Source organism: Musca autumnalis, unplaced genomic scaffold (assembly GCF_047663935.1).
Source record: "Musca autumnalis isolate F117 unplaced genomic scaffold, ASM4766393v1 scaffold_2, whole genome shotgun sequence".
NCBI classification, from domain to species: Eukaryota; Metazoa; Arthropoda; class Insecta; order Diptera; family Muscidae; genus Musca; species Musca autumnalis.
This window is the reverse complement of record NW_027411755.1, coordinates 94523813-94545185: the sequence shown is the minus strand read 5'-3', so window position 1 is coordinate 94545185 and position 21373 is coordinate 94523813. Positions and strand designations below refer to the sequence as shown.

Here is a 21373-nt window from a genome sequence, read left to right as displayed (position 1 = left end):
AGATGAGTGTAGAATGTTTTAAGATTAATATTTTTGAAAAGATGGTCTTGATGTATTACCTTGTCCGGTGTTCCTAAAACAGAACAAATCTTATAAAGCTGATCCACTTCACTACTACCAGGAAATAGTGGACGAAAAGTATACAGTTCGGCCATAATACAACCCATGGCCCACATATCTATAGAACTTCCATAATTAGTTGAATGTAATAAAACCTCTGGAGCTCTATACCTGCATAAAAAATTAATAAATTGAAATGTTATTGATGTATTCCGTTGGTCTGAATAATAGACTAAAAGTGATAAAATGACGAAATTTTGTTCCCTTGACAATTTTATAACAATGTACATGCCTATAGTAACTATACCTCCGTTCGACTAAATAAGTTTTACTGAGCTTTTGCTGGCTCATTTTTCACCATAAAACTTTGTGAAAGAAAAAAAAACAAGTAAAAAGGCGTTATGTACCAGGCCAGGCCGAACTTTTTATACCCTCCACCATAAAATATTCCGCACTAAAATGGAATAATTAGTTTTCATTCATATCCACAGTTATAGGTGGAGATATTTTGTGACCACGGATACCCCAAATGCCTAAATAAGATCAGAAAATGTATCTAAAAATTTCTTCAATCGGGCGGAACCTTTATATGGGGGCTACCTTTATATAGGTGTGGACCTATGTTGACAGTTTTTGGTGAATAAGTTTTGTGACCACTAGGAGCCTCAAATGTCAAATAACAGATGGTTCGGTTAACAAATACAGCTAAACTCCTCAAAACACCTGAAATCGGAGCTACCGTTATATTGGAGCTATACCAAAACGTGGACCTATCTGGAAATTTTTTGTGGAGATATTTTGTGCCAGTGGTCACAACGTCAAATGTTTAATTACAGGTAATTCTGTCAAAAAATGTAGGTAAGTACTCAAAATACCGAGAATCGGGAGGTACCTTTATATGGGGTCTATACCAAAACGTAGACATATCTAGACAATTTTTTGTGGATATATTTTGTGACCACTGGGAACTTCAAATGTTTTATTACAGGTAGTTCTGTCAAAAAAAATGTAGGTAAAATGATCAAAATACCAAAAATCGGGGGTACCTTTATATGGGGGTCTATACCTAAACGTGGATCTATCTAGACAATTATTTGTGGAGATATTTTGTGACCACTGCGAACTTCAAATGTCAAATTACAGGTAGTTCTGTCAACAATTTGGGTAAGATACTCAAAATATCGGAAATCGGGAGGTACCTTTATATGGTGGCTATACCAAAACGTAGACCTATCTGGAAAATTTCTTGTGGAGATATCACTGTGATCACTAGGATCCTCAATGTTTAATTACAGCTAGTTCTGTCAAAAAAATCTAGGTAAAATACTCTAAATATCGAAAATCGGGAGGTAGCTTTATATGCGGGCTATACCAAAACGTGGACCTATCTAGACAATTTTTTGTGGAAATATTTTGTTATCACTGCGAACCTCAAATGTCAAATTAAAAGTAGTTCTGTCAAAAATAGATAAAATCCTCAAAATTCCGAAAATCGGGAGTTGCCGTTATGGCGGCTATAGCAAAACGTGGACCTACCTTGACAATTCTTGGTGGAGATATTTTGTGGCTACTAGGAATCTCAAATGTTTAATTGCAGGTAAAATACTCAAAATACCGAGAATCGGGAGGTACGTTTATATGGGGTCTATACCAAAACGTGGACCTATGTATCTGGACAATATCTTGTGGACATATTTTGTGATCACTCAAATGTTTAATTACAGGTAGTTCTGTTAATTAAAGGTAGTTCTGTCAAAAAATGTAGGTAAACTACTCAAAACACCGAGAATCGGGAGGTACATTTATATGGAGTCTATACCAAAGCGTGGAGCTACCTTTGCAATTCTTGGTGAAGATATTTTGTGACCACTGGAACCTCAAATGTCAAATTACAGATTACAGGTAAAATCCTCAAAATACTGAAAACAAAAACATTGTGATCTGGCTCAACTATTACGAACGATATAGTAATTACAATGGCTTAAGTGTATGTCCACACGGGCATGTGGCGATTCTTATATCGCCCTTCTTTTCAACCTAACCTAACCTAGTAATTACAACATACGGACTGGTGGACATGGCTAGATCGAAAGAATTTTGTCCTGATCAAGAATATACATATATATTTATAGGGTCGAAAATCATTAGTTCAATGAGTTACAAATAGATAAACAAACGTTATATACCCTCCATACTTTGGTGGAGGGCACAAAAAATAATTTCATACAACTGAAACTGTCTAATGACTTTTGGTTCGAGAAAATAGAAAAAGCCTCAGCTCAGCTTCTGAGCAATAATACATAAAAGTAGGTATGAGAGTTTAAGTGATTAAATTGTAAGAATACTTTCCAATTATTTTCTTTATAATAATTATAAAGAAAATAATTGGAAAGTATTCTTACAATTTAATCACTTAAACTTTCATACCTACTCTTTTTGTAGGCGAGTAGGTTCATGATAGATGTACTTTCAAGCTAATGAGATAGTGACAAATGTTTCCAACTTACGTACTTAAGGGTAGACACAGTGGAGCGACTCTTCCTACAATATACAATTTCACTCACCGTATAGGTGAAAAATGTATGACCAAAAATGTGCTTCATCAACACAAAAGTTTAAAAGATTTAGTCTGCCTGGTGCCCACGATACCTCACGAACTGATCAACGAATTTGGTTTAACTTTTGCACCTCGTTATAATATTATGTCCACACAATAGTTCACAATTTTTCCCCAAAATAGTAACCAATTTGTCCAAACTTGGCACATCATAATATTTCTTTGAGACATAGATCAGTTTCGAATATGGATTATATCGGCCCACTTTTAGGGGATCCTTCTAAACGAAATTCCAAATGTTCGCAAAATTGCATTTTAAGACCAGTAGTGTGATTCTCTAACACATTTTTTGAGTTACTGAAAAAAATCCGTTAAATTAAAATGCTTATAATTTCGGTAATTAACGACATTTTTCGGTAAGTTAGCGACGAATAAAAAGTAGTCGTTAAGTTCTACCGATAGCAAGAGCGTTGTCAACTTTTATTTGAATTTTCTCTCATTATTTTGCATTTTAAAGTTACCGATTTTTGTCGGTGATTTAAAAAATTAGTTAGAGAATCGCACTATAGTTCTCGGAAAGTCGCTAGTTTATATTTCCTAGGATATTTACGTTAAAGCTTTAAAAACCCTACGGCAACCAACTAAAATGTCTAGTGCGCCAGATGACTCTCAAAGGAAGTACCCGATTGGCTTAAAACTTTACACATCGCAATAGTTCATCCAAGCATACTACATCACATTCGAAGTTCTTGCCGGTAGCACCGCCACAAAAGTTTAACCATTTTCGCTTAGGTCCAGAGGCCTTTAGTAAAGAGTTAGGGTGGCAACTGAAGAATTACGAATCCTTACAAAAAATGCATAATGCATAGTACTGCTGCTTTGACGTCAGATTTGAACTCACCATCGAGTAGAAACATAATCCGTAAACGGTGGTCGTGATCGTACTTCTCGTGCTAAACCGAAATCTGCAATTTTTATTAATTCCGGCCCGGAACAAAGTAAATTTTCTGGCTTAAGATCACGATGAAAAAATCCATGTCGGTGCATAAACGCCAAGCCTGTTAAAACCTACAACAAAAAATATATTTAAATAATTCAACAGATGAATCGGAACATAACATTTTACCTGAAACAATATACTCTTAAGTGTCGGTTCAGGCAGGTGGGTTTCACGGTCTTTTATCATTTGGTACAGATTTTCCTTCATATATTCGAATACAAAGTACAATGTGTCATTTTCACGTATCACTTCTTTTAACTTTACGATATTTGGATGTGATAGTTTCTTCAGAGACTGTAATGTTAACAACAACAAAGCTATATATTCAAGTGCAGAAGGAACTCTACTTGAATAATTACCTTTACTTCACGCAAATTCATCGCCTCCTCCCAGGAGTAGTATTTCCTTTTCATTCTCTTGATAGCCACTTTTTCGCCGGTATCCTTTCGTTGACCCAATACGACAGTACCGTATGTGCCATCACCCAATTGGGTCAATGTTATATACCGATTCATAGTGCATTAATATCGGCTAAAATGAAGACAATACATCCATATGTAAATGAAATAATTTCCAAACATAATTTCAGAATCAACTAATTATTGTTTAAATAATTTCAATCCTTTTCAATATTATTCATGAATGAAATATATTTATACCCTATACCACAATGTGGAAAAGGGTATAATAAGTTTGTTTTCCCAAAAATTCATGTAACGCCGCGAAATATTCGTCGTAGACCCCTCATGTGGTATACCAAACTTCATATCTCGACGAGATAAAGCGATTTAGCGATGTGTGTCCGTCCGTCCGTCCGTCCGTCTGTCCGTCCATTAAAAATTGTAATCAAGCTAGAGGCCGCAATTATGGACCGATTGTCACGAAATTTAGTATGGAGGTCGGGTTTGGACCAGAATAGAACTGATTAGTTTTTGGCGATGATCGTGAAATGTTAAAGGGATGAAATGGACCAAAAACAAAATTTTTGCTCGATTTTGTAGCCGCTCTGTAGGTCGCAATAATAGTCCGATCGGCGCGAAATTTTAAACGTAGTTTTGGTTTGAGATGAAGAAGTAGCGTGCAAGTCAACGGTATGATCGGATAATATTTAGCGGGTTAAATTGATCAAAACTTTTGTGTGAAAATTGGTAAAATTTCTAATGCACATCTTATAACAGCTAGCCCGGAAAGCTAGTGCACAGGGATAGTGGTATAGGGTATCACATGGTCGGCCCCGTCCGACTATAGTCTGTTCTTACTTGTTTGTATTAAACAGATTTTACTTTTAACATAAGGTCAGCTACTTAAACCCAAACAAAAACATCGTACAAGATCCGGATAAGGAAATAATTCTCAGATTCATCAAGTATTAAAAACAAAATAATTGGTTGTCTTGCAGATAATGAACTTCGAACGTACATATGTGCATACATAATTAGGGGTCTTCGATATATCCACACATACCTATATATATATATATATATATATATGTATGTACAATAAATAAACTTAATTTGCCTTGTCCTTGAATATTTGTTAAACAAATATTGAGTGTTTGTTTGTGTTGATTATTAATCGAAAACTCATTGCTATTATGCAGTGCCCAACATTTTGTAAATGAACATTAACAAATTGTATTAATGTTCAAAAAAACCAAATTATTTATACATCATTTAGTGAAGGTCAGTGTCGTTGACTCTATTATTAAATTAGGTGTGTAATTATTCGTATTCCATGTATGAGATTGCTTCTGGCGGATATGAGGAAAAATACTGTGAGTCCTGTCTTAATTTTAATTATTTTCTGCTAAACACGAAATACACTTTTTCTAAAGTTTATTAATACGCATATCGTTTGTGCCATCCTTAAATATTATATTTGTGGGTTATAGTAAGTACCAGGGTTCATGAATAAGGTTATCCAGGAGACGAATTCCCCAAAAATTACTGCTCCAAGTGCCATTACCTGCGTACTTGGTAGTAATAAAAATGGAATTGACATTTGGATTAATCCGATTAAGTCCAAACGTGATATAACATATTTATTCCTGAACGTCTAGCAGCAACATCTAATATGTCTGATAATGTCAACCTAACCAGCTAACGAAATTTTTTCAATAGAATCTCCTTAGGTCTTAAAGCTCTATTAATTAAATTAATTAAAAATCTCACAAATAATGGCCTTCGCCTCAAAAAGGCAAAATTTAAAAATAAAAAAACTTATTTATTTAAAAATTTGCCTATTAGGGCGTAGATCATTTTAATATTATTTTTTATTAATTTCTCGTTGGAGTCGACCTTTATGACCTAAGATTTTTTGCAAGTGAAAAAGGAAAGTCGAAAATTCGAACCCACACAACCACCACTATATGACCGGTCTCGATGTTGGTAGCAGCTCTCCAGACATATCGGCTGTGGAGTGCTCCTTTGTCAACGAACTTCTTCCTTTCTCACATGTAAGCTGGTTTTTTACAGTATGGCTGCATGGCTTCCACGACAAGCGCTTTTAGCGCAGCCTAAGGGGGAAATAGCAAAAATTCACACAAAGCTGAATTTTGGTGGAGAGCTAAGGTTGGCCATTACAAGCAACGTCCTAAAAGTCCCCATCGATCCCATGTGTGCAAAACAAGTTATTCGGGGTCAAAGGTCATTTTTCGAGGCATTATTCAGTTTTTTTTAATTTTTCTCAAAAACGGTAAGACTTAGCAAAAGCCCGCTAAAATAAAAGTTGTAGATTCAATAATGGTCTACAAGATTGGTCTTTGTGATTCTTAAAAAAGACTTACCATTTTCGAGATATTTCGAAAATTAGCCGCGTAAGTACATTATGAGGCGAACCGGTTAAAGTAACGACACTATGTGTTAGATACTTCCGTAAGCTTTCAAACGATATCCACTTTGCAGTAATCGGTTCAGTAGAACCGAGTCTAACCCGGTTTTTAAATTTGGCCTTTCGGGTCTAATAACCGGCGAACCGGATCCGCAACCGTTGAAAATTATACATTTCCGTAATCAGCGCAACAAACCTTACCTTCGGACAAAACTTGAAAGAAATCGTAGAGTTTTCGTTGGGGTCGTTCCCGTTGGGCTTTCGATTATACATGTGGGTTAAATGGGCTATTTTTGCATAAAATGACTCTCACATTGAATAACTCTACTAAACACACTCAGATTTTGTTGGATTTTTTTTTTAGAAGATAGCTATAATTTCGCTCTTCAAGAAATTATATATTTTTTGGGGGACAGACCCGATTACTTCGCTTATTTTAGCCGGTTCGTCTGAATATGTGCATATTTCCCTTATAAGTGCATAAAAATCATGTGTTTTTAGAACAGCTATATCTCAAGAATGGTTCCTTCTAAGAATTGTAAGGGTCAAACTTGTAGATAATTTTTCTGTCGACAATATTTACTTTAGTCAATTTTTGATTAGATCAACCGTTTTCAAAAAATAAATCCGAAAACCCAAAAACCCTTAAATTTTGACCTTTGACCCCGAATAATTTTTTTTACACACATGGGATCGATGGGGACTTTTAGGACATTGCTTCTAATGGCAAACCCTAGCTCTCCACCAAAATTCAGCATTGTGGGAATTTTTGCTATTTCAATGTCTATTTTGACCGGACTAAAGTTATGAGTTTGGCTCTGAACGCTAACACGCTGTGATAACACTGTTTCCATGTTTTTCAAGGACGTGGATTCAAACACAAACCAGGCTCAAGCTGATTTTTATTTATTTGAAAATTTTGCATTTTAGAGCGAAGATAAAATGTCAAATTACAGCTACGAGGGCAGTTCGGAAACTTCTTAGCCTAGCACAAAAAGCGCGGTATAAACAGAAAAAAGTTAAGTGTTTAGGAAACTTCCATCTCTGTTATGAACACATGTTAAATTTTGTTTCGATCTGGCAACTCCTTCATATAGAAAAAGGTGTTCAAAAAAGACGCATCCGCAATTTTTTTACAATGGAAAAATTAGAAATGCGTGCTGTCATTAAATATTTACATAAAAAAATGTTTATCGGGACAAGAAATTCATAATGATATGGTGAATGTGTTAGGTGATAGTGCTCCTTCATATGCAACAGTAAAAAATTAGGTTGCTGAATTTAAACGTGGTCGTACAAGCATTGAAGATGAACCACGTAGTGGACGTCCAAAAACAGCAACAACAACAGAAATTGTAGCCAAAGTGCATGATATGGTATTAAATGATCGACGAATAAAAGTGCGTGAAATTGCTAATATTATGGGCATCTCAAATGATCGAGTCCATTTAATTTTGCATGAAGAACTACAGATGAAAAAGCTTTCTGCAAGATGGGTGCCGCATTTGTTAACAGTCGATCAAAAACGCATAAGAATGAACTTTTCTCAAGCTTGTTTGGATCGTTTTAAGCGAATTAAAATGGATTTTAAGCGTCGTTTCATAACTGTTGATGAGACATGGATCCACCACTATACTCCAGTGACAAAAGAACAATCCAAACAATGGACTGAAGCTGGAGGAAGTGCCCCAAAGAAGGCAAAAACAATTCAATCGGCTGGTAAGGTTATGGCAACGGTTTTTTGGGACTTCAAAGGTATTTTATTGATTGACTATCTGCAAAAGGGTAAAACAATAAATTCAGAGTACTATTGCAACCTTTTGGATCAATTAAATGTACAAATTCGAGAAAAACGTCCTGGCTTACAACACAAAAAATAATTTTTCATCAAAACACCAGCGCACACAACGATGGATAAAACCAACGAATTAAAGTACGAGTTGCTTGACCACCCACCTTATTCTCCTGATTTAGCTCTCAGTGACTTTTACTTGTTCCCAAATCTAAAATAAAATAAAAAATAAACCACTATTTTGAAGGAAAACTATTTTAATCAAGGGATAGAATAGCTAGAAAAGCGTTGGACTAAGTGTATTGAAGTTTCAGGAGATTATATTGAAAAATAAAAATATTTTTGAAAAACTAACTATTCTCTTTCATTGATAGGCTAAAAAGTTTCCGAACCGCCCTCGTAGTTCGGTAAACAATCATAGCTAAAATCCTCAAAGTACGGAAAATCGGGAGGTACTGTTATAAGAGGCTATAGGAAACATGGACCTATGTTGGCGATTTTTGGTTGGGAACTTTCGTGACCACTGAGAAATTCAAATGTCAAAAATCCTCAAAATGCCGAAAATTGGGAGGTACCGTTATATGGGGGCTATAACAAAACATGGGTCTATGTAGACGATTTTTAGTGAAGAATTTTCGTGACCACTGAGAACCTCAAATGTCAAATTATTGCTATCCTGGTTCAAATTGTACCCAAAATCCTCAAAATACTGGAAATCGGGAGGTATAACAGTTATATGGGGGCTATAACAAAACAGAGACCTATGTACATATGCACGGTGCGCCTTAACTAATTTTAAATAGAAGGAGCTTACACCTTGGAAGTTTTTGCAGATTCTGAAACTACAATGCTCATAGATGAGAAATATCAAGAAACAAAAAAAATCGCCTGAGGGATTTTCAAATAATTCGCGATTTAAGTCCACATTTTTAGAGGTTCTTTAGGTTTTCAAAATTTTGCTTGGAAACCGCGAGTCCTATGTAAGTTGGCCTAAAGAAAATATTGTAGCTGTGAAAATTTTCCACAAGATTGACCTTTATGATATTTTTGTAGGTTTTACCGTTTTTGAGATATAGAAGTTCAAATTGAAACAATGCAGGGACTGTATCGCCTCCTTATAAAACAATGTCATTACTGCAATTTCCCAAATTAAATTTATATATCTTGAAAGTGGTACAACCTAGAAAAAAATAAATCATCCAGTCTTGTATAGAATTTTCACAGCTTCAACATTTCCAAACAAAATCTTGAAGACTTAAGATAAAAGCCTAAAAATTTGAACTGAACCTCTATACCTCAAAAATGCTAAAACCTACGAAAAACCCTAAAGGTCAGTCTTGGAGTGAATTTTCACAGCTACAACATTTTTTTAGACTCATTTCGATACGACTTGCGGTTTCCAAGCAAAATCGGGAAAACCTAAGAAAACCCTAAAATTGTGAATTTTGATCGCGATTTATTTAAAAATCCTTCCGGCGATTTTTTCCGATTTTTTAATTTTACATATCTATGAACATTGCTGTTCAGAATCCGCGAAATCTTCCCATGTGTAAGCTGTTTTCATCAAAAGTTAGTTAAGGCGCACTGAGCATGATATTGTTTTATAAGGAGGCGAAACAGTCAATGTATTTTCTCAATTTGAACTTCTATATCTCAAAAACGGTAAAATTTTTCACATCTACAACATTTTCTTTAGGACCATTTACAAAGGAACCGCGGTTTCCCAGCAAAATAGTAAAAACCTAAAGAACCTCTAAAAATGTGAACTTAAATCGCGATTTATTTAAAAATCCCTCCGGCGATTTTTTTTGTTTCTTGATATTTCTCATCTATGAGCATTGTAGTTTAAGAATCTGCAAAAACTTCCCAGGTGTAAGGACCTTCCATTTAAATTTGGTTAAAGCATACCTTGTATGTTTCGGAATATAAGTTTCTTGTGTTTTATTTCACAACTAAGGAGAAGCGTTCAACGATGTTTGTATATAATATTTTCTTTTTAAAAGTGTGACTTTTTATAAACTATTTCATTCGGTTTTTTTTATTAAAGTTATTAAAGTCTGATATGTATTTCTTTGGAATTTTTTATGTACCTACATATGTATCTGTTGTTGCTTTTGTTTGGTATTTCTATGCCTTTCAATAAACCACCACCATTTATAAATGTGTGTATATGATAGAGATAGCCAGTGAGTGCTTACTGAGAGCAAGTGCGCATACATTTTAATGTGTTTTACATTGAAATTTACGCTCCCTTGCTCTCAGTAAGCGCCCACTGGTGCATGTGTTTGTTTTTTTGTGGCTTTTGGGTTTGTATTTGTTTGCACCCAAACAAATATCAGTTTGCACCCAAACATATAATTTGTTTGTACCCAAACATATAATTTGTTTGTACCCAAACATATATTTGTTTGCAGGACCCAAACATATTTTATGTTTGGGACTGATTGCAAACAAATATATGTTTGCTGCAAAATAGGTTTGGGACATATGGTAGATTTCCCTTTTTTTCCTCCGGGTACTACATTAATGATCCCACAAATATATGATCGGTATATTCGTTTTCGAGCTAAACTGGGCACCGCAAACTGCTTTAGCAAAAACAGTCGATTTCTTGTAAAAAAAATTATGAAACAACTAAAAAAGTATCAGTCGACAGATATATACCCTCAGCCTGTGTGGATTGAAATACTTTTTCCCCAAAAAACTTATGCATTTAGGGGGGTTTTCGAAATGTTGGACGTATGAACCGACAAAATATGGATAGGATTAAAGCTCAAAAATTTGCGGAAACATAATATCGCTCTAAACAGGGCCACTAGGAAAACCTTCGGTAAAAATGTCCAAAGGACATTAACCACACACAACTTTTGAACATTTGTGTGGGTGGTACCCCAAGGATTGGAAAGATAGGGCAAAATTTTTAACATAAACTAAGTTTCGACAATATTTAAAGATCCAAAGTTTGGACCAATCGGTTGATACGTCTATGAAATATGGCGCGTACCATTTTAGCGAATATTTTCAAACTTTTGTGGGGGAGGTCCTGGAAGGAGTGGACCTATAAGCACCACCTTCGAATCTCATATAATATTCGAAGAAATATTACGATATCCAAAGTGTGGAGAACGCAGTATTGGGTTCGAGCTCTCCTGCCACTACATATGGTGCCATAGGGTTTTATTACAACTTTCGGGCTGTTTTCTCAAGAAGTATGGACTTGCCCCTGAAAAAACTCTTACTGTCGTAATTGAGGCAGCGAATGCAAGTTGCTTCAATAAAAATCAAAGTGATTCGAGAGCAGGTTTTTAAGTGAATTTATCCAAAATTTTGTGTGGGAGGTACCCGAAGGTGTGGACAAATATAGTCCATATTCGAACCTGATCTATATCTGGTAGATATATTCGGATATGTACGATATGGACCAAATCGGTCACTCCATTCAAGAGTTATAGTGCGCACATTTTTTCCGAACATTTTTGAATTTTTGTGGGAGAGGTACCTAAAGGAGTGGTACAATATGGCTTATCTTCGAACTTAAACTAAGTTTGCACAAAATATTACGAAGGCCACATTTTGGACCGAATCGACAGATCCGTTCGAGAGTTATCTTGAGCTGCAACCACTACACACGGTGTCACAGGGTTTTTTGTACCTATTAGGCTATTTTCTCAGGAATTATGGACTTGCCCCTGAAGAAACTTGTACCATCGGGCACATTTTGCCCGTATGAAAGTGTATATCCCTCGTTAGCATAAATGCTGAGAGTATAAAAGGCTTCTTTGGTGTTATAACCACTTTGGTGACTATAACCAATTTAGAAAATATGACCAGAAGAGTGGAACCTTCATCGTACAAGCGAAGCCCAACAAAGCCATTTCTGTGTTCTGTCCTAAGTTGATGTAGCTCAAATACATGATTGGAAAGCTGAGACATTCTCCCTTTAAATTTGCCATAAATAATAGAATAAAGTCTAATGGCAATTCGAAAGCGTATCTACACTATTTTCACGTGTAATTCGAATAATTTCAGTTATAATTTGAAACATTTCACTTTTAATTTGAGAATTATAATTTAAATTCGAATTACTTCATTTATAATAAGAATTTTTTCCATTTACAATTCGAATTATTTCATTTTTAGTTTGAATTTTTCCATTTGTAATTTGAATTTTTGCACTTGAATTTCGAATTATTACATTTGAAACTATTATTCCATTTGTAATTCGAATTACTCCATTTGAAATTCGAAACAAAAAATTACTAAATTTTTGGTTGCAATAGTTTTATGTAAGTTTTTTCGAATTACAAACAAAATGTTTCGAATTACAAATGCAATAACTCGAATGTCAATGAAAAAATTCAAATTACAAATAGAAAATTAAAAACTACAAATGGAACAATTCAAACTACAAATGGAACAATTCGAATTAGAAATGAAAAAATTCAATTTTTAAATGAAATAATTCGAACGTAAATGAAACATTTCGAATTACAAATGGAACAATTCGAATTAAAAATGAAAAAATTCAATTTTTAAATGAAATAATTCGAACGTAAATTAGATTTCTCAAATTACAATTGAAATGTTTCGAATTACAAATGAAATAAACACATATGAAAATGGAGTAGAGTATCGTTTTTATATCGGTAAAATTAAAATGCTTATAATTTCGGTAATGACCGATGTTTTTCTGTAAGTTAGCGACGAATAAAAAACAGTCGTAAAGTTCAACCGATAGCAAGAGTGTTGTCAACTTTTACTTGAACTTTTCATTCATAATTTTGCGTAATAATTTTACCGATTTTTGTCGTTAACTCAAAAAATGAGTTATAGAATCGCACTACTGGGTACATAAGCTGCCTCGCCTGGTTGCCTTGCTTCCCTGCTTCATTTCTGACACAACAAAAATAGAAGAATGAAGAAAAAGAGGGCAACCTAGTTCGAAATTGGCAACTAGTCGAGGCAGCTTATGTACCCAGGCCTTGAAGGCTGATACATACGGCTTCGATACGACCAAAAATGTGGTTCATCGAAATAACGGGTTTAGACCCCAAGTATGTTTGGACGAAATCTGTTTCAGACAACTTGAAGTCGATAGAGCAATGCCCGTCTGTCTGCTTGGCTGGTGCGCAATTAGGCATTCGCAATATTTTGTATAAATTTAGTTCAAGTTTATACATGGGTCATAACGGTCCACTCCTTCCGGTACCTCCCACACAAAAGTTCAAAAATGTTCGCTAAAATGATGCGGTTCAAATATTTACTATATCGGTAAACACCTTCGGGTACCTCCCACACAAAATTCGGAAGAAGAGAAGTTTAAGATCTCCTCTCGGATCGTTTTAGGGGTGACAGAGGGCATCCTTACTTTACTCCCCCGTTGGTTAGAAAAATTTGGCTTATGTTCCCGTTGTGAAGAACTGAAAGTTCTGCATCTTTGTACATCGCTCTTATTACTCGGATTATTTTCTGGAGTATTCCCATTTTTATTTATTGTTGTCTTATTAGGACGAAGGTCATTATTTATGATAGTTTTTAATTAATTGAATTTTAATTGAGCTAACATGACCTAAGAAGTTTGTATTGAAAAAGTGAATTCTATCGAAGTCCCACACACCCAACCAATATGCTACGATCGTTTCGCTGGTGGTTTAATTCAGATATGAGGTTTGAACCTGGGTCCTCTCCAACAAACGGACAATGTTGTCGAGGTCTTAGCGTTCTAAGCCACTGCCAATCTACCATTTCAAACTTCCGAATTGGAAGGCATTACAATTCATGAAGAAAACCCAACTTCGATTGTAAATGTGTATGTATTGAGAAATGATTCTAGACAAGACACTAGGTTGACTTGATAAGAAAAAGGCTTCAAAAATACTTCATATCTGCAAACTTGTAATAATGATTGTATAAACAGATGTTATCAAAATCAACCTTTGTCTTCTAGCCATTCGCATCCGAGTATTCCCATTTTGTTCATATGCCAGTTCGTCTGATGGTGTCAAAGGTTTTATTGAAGTCGATGAACTTTATACACAGGGGTGTGTGTCATTTTATATAGGGCGCTGGCCTGTTCACATAGCTTCTATTTGAGCTTTCATTTTTTCGAATTTTTTGAGTTTCTTCCTCAATTTGGCGAGTTTTTTTTTTAAATCAGGAAGCAGTTTTTCTCTATCAGCTCTTGCTTTTGAGAAACAGTTCAGGCCCCAATTTTACATTACGTTTGTAACTTCTCGAAATTATCATTTTAGATACCACAAAATATATACATACATACATATGTATATTCTTGATCAGCATCGATATACCATGTCCGTCCATCTCTTTGGAAATTACTCTAACGTCCGAACGATTTATAGTAGGTTCATAAAATTTTGGTTAAATGTATTGTACGCAGTGTTGCCGAATTTGACGATTTACCGTCATTTTGACGATTTTATGGCCCAAAATTGAAAAATGAAAAATGATTTGACGATTTAATGGTCCAAAATGACGTTTTTTTCACGTAATCCAGAATTGCATGAAATAAAAGACGATAACTATATTTTGACCAAAAATTCACGAAAGACTTTAAGGATTGTTAATGGATGAAAATCTTCCTTGAAAGGTTTTCGAGATAAAATACTTCCTACCGATGCTCTCTTTAATGACAGTTTTTGCCGATTTCCGTGTGCCCATCAAACAAAATGTACGTGTACTGACAAACATGGACGATCACACTGTCAGGCAAGCGATATTTGAGATAATCTGTCATTCAAAACTGACAATGTGTACCCAGCTTTACCTTGCTGCATTACTGCAAAATCGATAACCACAGGGAAAACTATCATCTTCTGAAAGCTTTTTTATAGCGGTATTTAAGTGAGATTGGGTTAGATTTATTGCTGTGGGTTGTATATTTTATGTCAGTCTCATTGACAAAACTATCAGCAAAAAAACTCACTATAAGGTAACCAAACCTAGTTTTGGATCATGTTGACGATTTTCCAAATTTCGTTGACGATTTGACGATTTCCAACCAAAAACTGTCGGCAACGCTGATTGTACGTCAGTAGAAGTTTTGGTATTGAAAATGTGCTACGCAACTCGCCACCTTGTATGGGGGCTATACCAAACCGTAGACCTATATGGAATAATTCACATAAAAAGTGACCCGTTGACGCTTTAAAGAATTTGTATGGTATTAGTTCAAGTTGCTCTCCGAATTACTTGTAATTTGGGATTTTGTGTTAATGCCTTGTTCATACTGACGGTAATTCGATCTCTATTCGTTGTTCGAGCCCAAATTATGTATTAATTACTTCATTTTCAATACAAAATTCTGAGAACGACGAAAGATGTTTGTACATTGTTCAATTTAAATTACTCTCCGAACGACCATAAAATATGTCTTATCTCTAACAAATGAGAGTATTTATCGAAATAAATTAACTATTGTAGGTAAATACCCACATTTGTCCTATAAGCCGAACTAAGAAAAGATTTCCCTTCCTCTCTACTTGTTGCTTTGCCTTTTCAATTTGTAAAACCGATTATTCCGATCTCGTCTTCCACATGTTTGCTTCATCAAAGCTTTGGCCTTCCAGTTCTGCGTGTACAGCCATGTAGCCCATATTTATACGCCTTTTTAGCGGGTTCATCATCGCTCATTATTATGCCATAGCCTGATTTTTGCTAGACAACGCAGATACATGCCATGGTTCAGATATTCACCGTCAACGCTTATTGGCCCGTAGATCTTTCAAAAAAATCTCTCAAACACACCAAGAACTGCCTTATCTGCTTGCTCAACTAACCAGGCTTCAGAACCATACATTAGCATGAGTAGTATCAGCGTATTGTATAATGTTATTTTTGTTAGACGAGATATGGCTTTGTTTTTAAACTTCTTCAAAAGCATGCGTTTAGCTGCGAATTTGTAGTTGGTCGGAGGTTGAAACATCTGGTCTCCAGCATCAACCCAGTAAATGAAAGACTTGCTACACGGTGCGTCACCTTTACGACTAGTAAGTAGTTAAATAAGTGGTCACTACTTTTAGTAACTTCTTATTTAAGTACTGATTTTAGTGGGGCAAAAATAACCACATGTCATTGTTAAAATAATTTAGTCAGTAATGTGTTTTGTAATGAGCATTTCCTTGGGATGTTAAAGTATCAATGATTTGTGTATACATATTGTTGTCGCGTCATCTAATGCTGTTCTATATAGCAGCCGGTTAATAATAAAAAAATTAAATTCATGCCTTAACATCTGCAGCCAAGTAACTCATTTCAAAAGCAAATTAGTTTTATGCCAACACCACCTTAGAAATCACTTCTACTTACCGACATACATACGTACCTACAGAAGTTCTAAATGGGAGCAGAATATGCAAGTATGTCTTTACTATGTAAGTATGTGTATAACCTTTGAAATCACAAAACTATTAGGTTAAATATTATTGTAGAAAGCTGTGTGTATTTTCTTTGTGCAAAACCCCAATTCTTCGGAAATAAAAAAAAAAAATCTTTTCGAATTATTTATTCGTTTTGCTGGTGCTTATAGGAAAAGGTCTTCTCCTAAATTACTGTAATTAAATGCATGACAAAGACGACGACACAATTCCACTTACACTTGGCAGAAGGAAAGCCACCGAACCGAACCATTAACCACTTAGAATCGATGTATTACTTTTCACTTTGTATGTTTGTTTGTGTACTGTTTGTATTTTTTCGTCAAAGTTTAATTGGTGAAATTATTGATTAAATTTAAGTACGTTTTCTCGTTATGTATTTTTTCTTAGTATAAATATAAAAACATTTTACACAATTTTTCTTTTTATTTTTATTGTTGTTTTATTAATTAAATAGATTTTTTAGATTAGATTTTTTCAATTTTTACAGTATTGGCGATATGAATTCGGTTTTGAAAACAAGTTTCTTCGAGGAGAACAACGTAAAACACCGATACCACAACAACCGCAACCGTTACTAGCACCAGTAAAAACGTTGCCAAGACTTTTTGAACGGATCTAGCCATTAGAACACAATTTCTCAGACTCGGACACGCACACATATACGCAGTCAAACATCGACATTTAAACACACGCAAAGCCAGAGTACTCAGAGCGAAAGGACTACTACGGTTTAAGGACAAACCAAACAACCAGACACTCTATAAAACTGCCAAGGGTTCGAGCGTACTACTTGCCGGACCATCAGCGAAATACTTGCGACAGCCCGTTCTCCACATGACACAAATACTTAATAAAACTGTCGAATCCTGTAAGGAAATAAAATTGCACCTGCTCTTTTAACCGGTTTCATGACAAACAAAAGTGGCAGTCAGTGAACTGTGCGGCCGACAACAAACGTCATACCGTCCGACCAATTTGGGGTGAATATTGCCCATTGTACCCATGGAAACGCGGAAACCTTTCAAATTAAATACATTTATCCACCCGTTATAAAAATAACAAGTATTTGATAGTCGTCGTGTTTTTACCTCAACAATTTTAACTCAAACAAATTGGTTTTAATTGTCAAAACATATTACAAACTGTAAAAGCTAATTCTTACACAACAAAATAAGTGGTAGCAAAATCAAATAATACTTCATCTGTAGACCAAGGCATTGTTCATACAAAGAAGGTAGGTGTGTGTGTTCACATAATAATTAAACATTTTATCTAAAAAGAGTTTCTAAATTTAACGAAATTTTGCAGAAAAGGCATAAACCTCTGATATAATTTGGCTGTGGCGAACGTTTGTATCCTTTCGAGCCCCAATTTCCCTGCTAACCAATCAAATTTTTAACAGTTGTTGTAATTTAAGGTAAGTTGCTGCAATTATATTACAGTTTTGAAAGCATTCACAATCATTTCATATGAACTTCAGATTATAAGATCGACTTTTTCTGTACTTATTGACCGGCAACAATTGAAATGGACTCTCGTAAATGACGGAAATATTGTTTGACCACTCCTGGGACTCCTGGGGCCTCATATGCATGTAATGTCATCGTTAGCATTATAATTACTTTTATACGTTCGCCACAGTTATTGTTGATTTCTTTTAACGGTATCTGGTCCTTGATAGTTCGATGATCCGGACGACTTAAACTTAAATGGTTTAAACGAAACAAGTGAAAAAAGCGGAAATTTCGACCGGCCCGAACTTTTTATACAAAATATAGCTAAAACCTTCAAAATATCCGAAATCGGATGGTTCCTATTATGGGAACTTTTCCAAAACGATAGCATATGTACACAATTTTTGGCGGAGAAGTTTTTGACCCCTTAGAACCATAAATGCTAAATTATAACCAATTTAGGACGAAAATGTAATTAAAAACTTCAATATACTTGAAATCGGGTAGTACTGTTATTTGGGGGCTATATCCAAACGATTTTTTTTAAAAATGTTTTTTTTCCTCCTGAAACACAAAAATTCCCAATTACAACCAATTCGGAGGGTAATATTGCCAAGATCCTCAAAATACGTTAAATCGGCGCGTTGCTTTTATGGGGATTTATACTAAAATGTGGACCTATATAGGGGACATTATGAGTGAAATCGGGCACTTTTGCAATAATTCCTTCATTATTGATTCTTTTTTTTTTTTTGTTGCTGCGTTGCTGCTCCTCGGGATAACATTTCAGTATATTTTTTGACCAAAGGTTCCAAAGATATCGCACATTGAATAAGTCGAATTCTGTAAAAACTGTAGCAAATAAATGAGTATATATAACTTCTTTAATATTGGTGCAAATAGAAAAATTATTATTTTTATTTTTTTTTTTTGGTTTTTTATTAGCTATCTAATAACATAACATAACAATTGCACAGTGGGCTTGGGTGAAATTATCGCGATTTAATATTTAAAATCAATATTTATCAATGGTTGTACTCTTTGATCTTCTTGAAATTCGTTTTTATTAAACATTAATTAATTTTATTCCAATTTGGTAGTGGAATTCGAATAATTACTATTTTTTCAAAATTTTTTGAAAATTTCTCGGTACAATTTTCTTTATACTAGTGTAAAACTTTTGTTAATAAAAAAATAAAATAAATAAATTTATTAATATTTGATTTGTTGTTTATTTAGGCATTTATCTTAAACATCTTAAAAACTGCTTACTTTTTCGATTTTGGATTAGCAATTACTGCACCATCATTAGTGGGTATTACTAAATGATTTTTTTGTGCCCGCGATTGTTTCAACCATTTCATAACTCAAATTCATATCCTCTTTCGTATTAAAATAATCATCTTCTTGAGAAAATTTATTATTATTTATTTCTTTTTTTTTTTTTTTTTTTTTTTTTTGATAAAATAACAAATGTTTCACACAAGGAAAAATTGTATTAACAAATTTAAAAAAAAAAATAAGAAATAAATAAAACAAACGGGGTGAGCTAAATAAAACCATTTAAAAATAGTAACTATTCGAATCCCACTACAAAATATTCCTTAAAAATTTTGTAATTAATCGTAGTAAAAAAAAAACATAAAAAAATCAGAGTAAAATTGACAAAAATTTATTTAAAATATTAAATCGCGAAAATTGCATCCTAGCCCACTGTGCATAATTTTTTTTCTATGTTTTATGAGACAGCTGATAAAAAAATAAAAAAAAAATATTTTTTCTATTTGGACCAATATTAGAAGTTATGGGTATTTTTTGCATATAGTTTTTACAGAATTCGAATGATTCTAGGCGCGATATCTCTGGAACCGTTAATCAAAAAAATCTGAAAATATTCTAAAATGTTTTGCTAAGGAGCAGCATCAATGCAGCAAGAAAAAAGAAATAAAAATAAAGTGCCCGATTTCACTCAGAAATCCCCATAGACAATTTTAGGTAGAAAACTTTTATATTCGTTGGAAACGCAAAATTCTAAATTACAACCAATGCGGAACCGTTAGTCAAAAAAATCTGAAAATATTCTGAAATTTTTTGTTAAGGAGCGGAATCAATGCAGAAAAAAAAATAAATAAATATAAAGTGCCCGATTTCACTCAGAAATCCCCATAGACAACTTTAGGTAGAACACTTTTATATTCGTTGGAAACCCAAAATTCTAAATTACAACCAATTCGATAGGTCAATGTGGTCAAGACCTTCAAAATTCTTGAAATCGATGGGTTGCGCTATATGAGGTGGACCTACATATATAAGCCATTTCAAATACCAAAAGATCTACCGACCTAGAATACATCTTACCCAAGTTGTATCTACAAACTTCAATTTGTTTGGACGCTAGAGTGATTTCTACATGAGGACGGACTTGGCATTGATCAAAAAAATATATATTTTGTGGGATTTAAAATGATTACCAAAAATGAGCTACAAACAGAATGATAAAGTTAATATGCCCTCTATTATATGGTGGAAGGTGTAAAAATACTGAACTGTATTATCGACTATCGCGATACATCCGTTGTTTGACCACCAACGTCAACTACTTTTCATGATAGTAAAGGTGAAATTTTCTTCTTCCATTGACAGTCTTTGCTTATGGAATATCTCTAATAGAAGCGGAGATATTCACAGACAAATAAACGCTTAGTTTTTATTTACATACATTTTTCCCCATGCCAACAACCAAAATCCATAGGCTTCTTCCTGTCCTCAACGCCCACAATTTCATGGCGATCTGATCAAAATTGCGACCTGAAGCGTGATTACAAGGTTTAGATGGACAGACGGACGGATATACTATGCTATTATTTTGCACGCAACTGTACATAAAGTTGGTTCTACGACCATTATTTCGAGGTGTTACAAACTTGTGGTACACTTATGCTGGTGAATAGATTGAAGTAAGAAGATTGATAACTGGATATACTCAGTTTAGCATTTTATGGTGAATACATTCCGCAGCAAATGTTTCAATACTTAGTCCATAGTCATATGATTTTAATTACGCCTCTCACTCATTTAGGCATACTTTCCACAAATTTTTTGATTACATTAGGAATATTTATCCATTCTTGCTGAACTTCGCCATAGCCCGTCAACATTCTTCGGTTTTGCGTGGACTGAGTTAAACATATTGTGGTAGGTTCGGCCTCCACAACATTATTAGATTATTATCATATGATTTGTTGTTGTTTTATATGGCGAACAGAATTAAAATTGGCAATGTAT

At 34.4% G+C, this 21373-nt stretch overlaps 2 protein-coding genes across 6 annotated transcripts in view; one reads left to right on the top strand and one right to left on the bottom strand.

The window, feature by feature from the left end:
* The window catches only part of LOC141394294 (uncharacterized), a 33020-nt gene extending 15434 nt beyond the window's left edge, over positions 1-17586 (bottom strand). The window contains exons 1-5 of one of the 3 annotated variants that reach the window (XM_073968501.1): positions 16851-17586; positions 3977-4148; positions 3744-3911; positions 3519-3685; positions 60-231 (exon numbers count right to left, since the gene is read on the bottom strand). In XM_073968501.1, the coding sequence (XP_073824602.1) occupies positions 60-231; positions 3519-3685; positions 3744-3911; positions 3977-4132 (663 nt within the window). In that variant the 5' untranslated portion in view covers positions 4133-4148; positions 16851-17586. Of the gene's footprint in view, positions 1-59; positions 232-3518; positions 3686-3743; positions 3912-3976; positions 4149-16563; positions 16723-16850 lie in introns of those variants that run through there. The other 2 variants (XM_073968502.1, XM_073968503.1) reach the window with 2 other exon arrangements.
* The window catches only part of TbCMF46, a 64323-nt gene continuing 60474 nt past the window's right edge, over positions 17525-21373 (top strand). The window contains exons 1-2 of one of the 3 annotated variants that reach the window (XM_073968505.1): positions 17525-17872; positions 17943-18051. The gene's annotated coding sequence lies outside the window, so the exon portion shown is untranslated. The remainder of the gene's footprint in view (positions 17873-17942; positions 18052-21373) is intronic. The other 2 variants (XM_073968504.1, XM_073968506.1) reach the window with 2 other exon arrangements.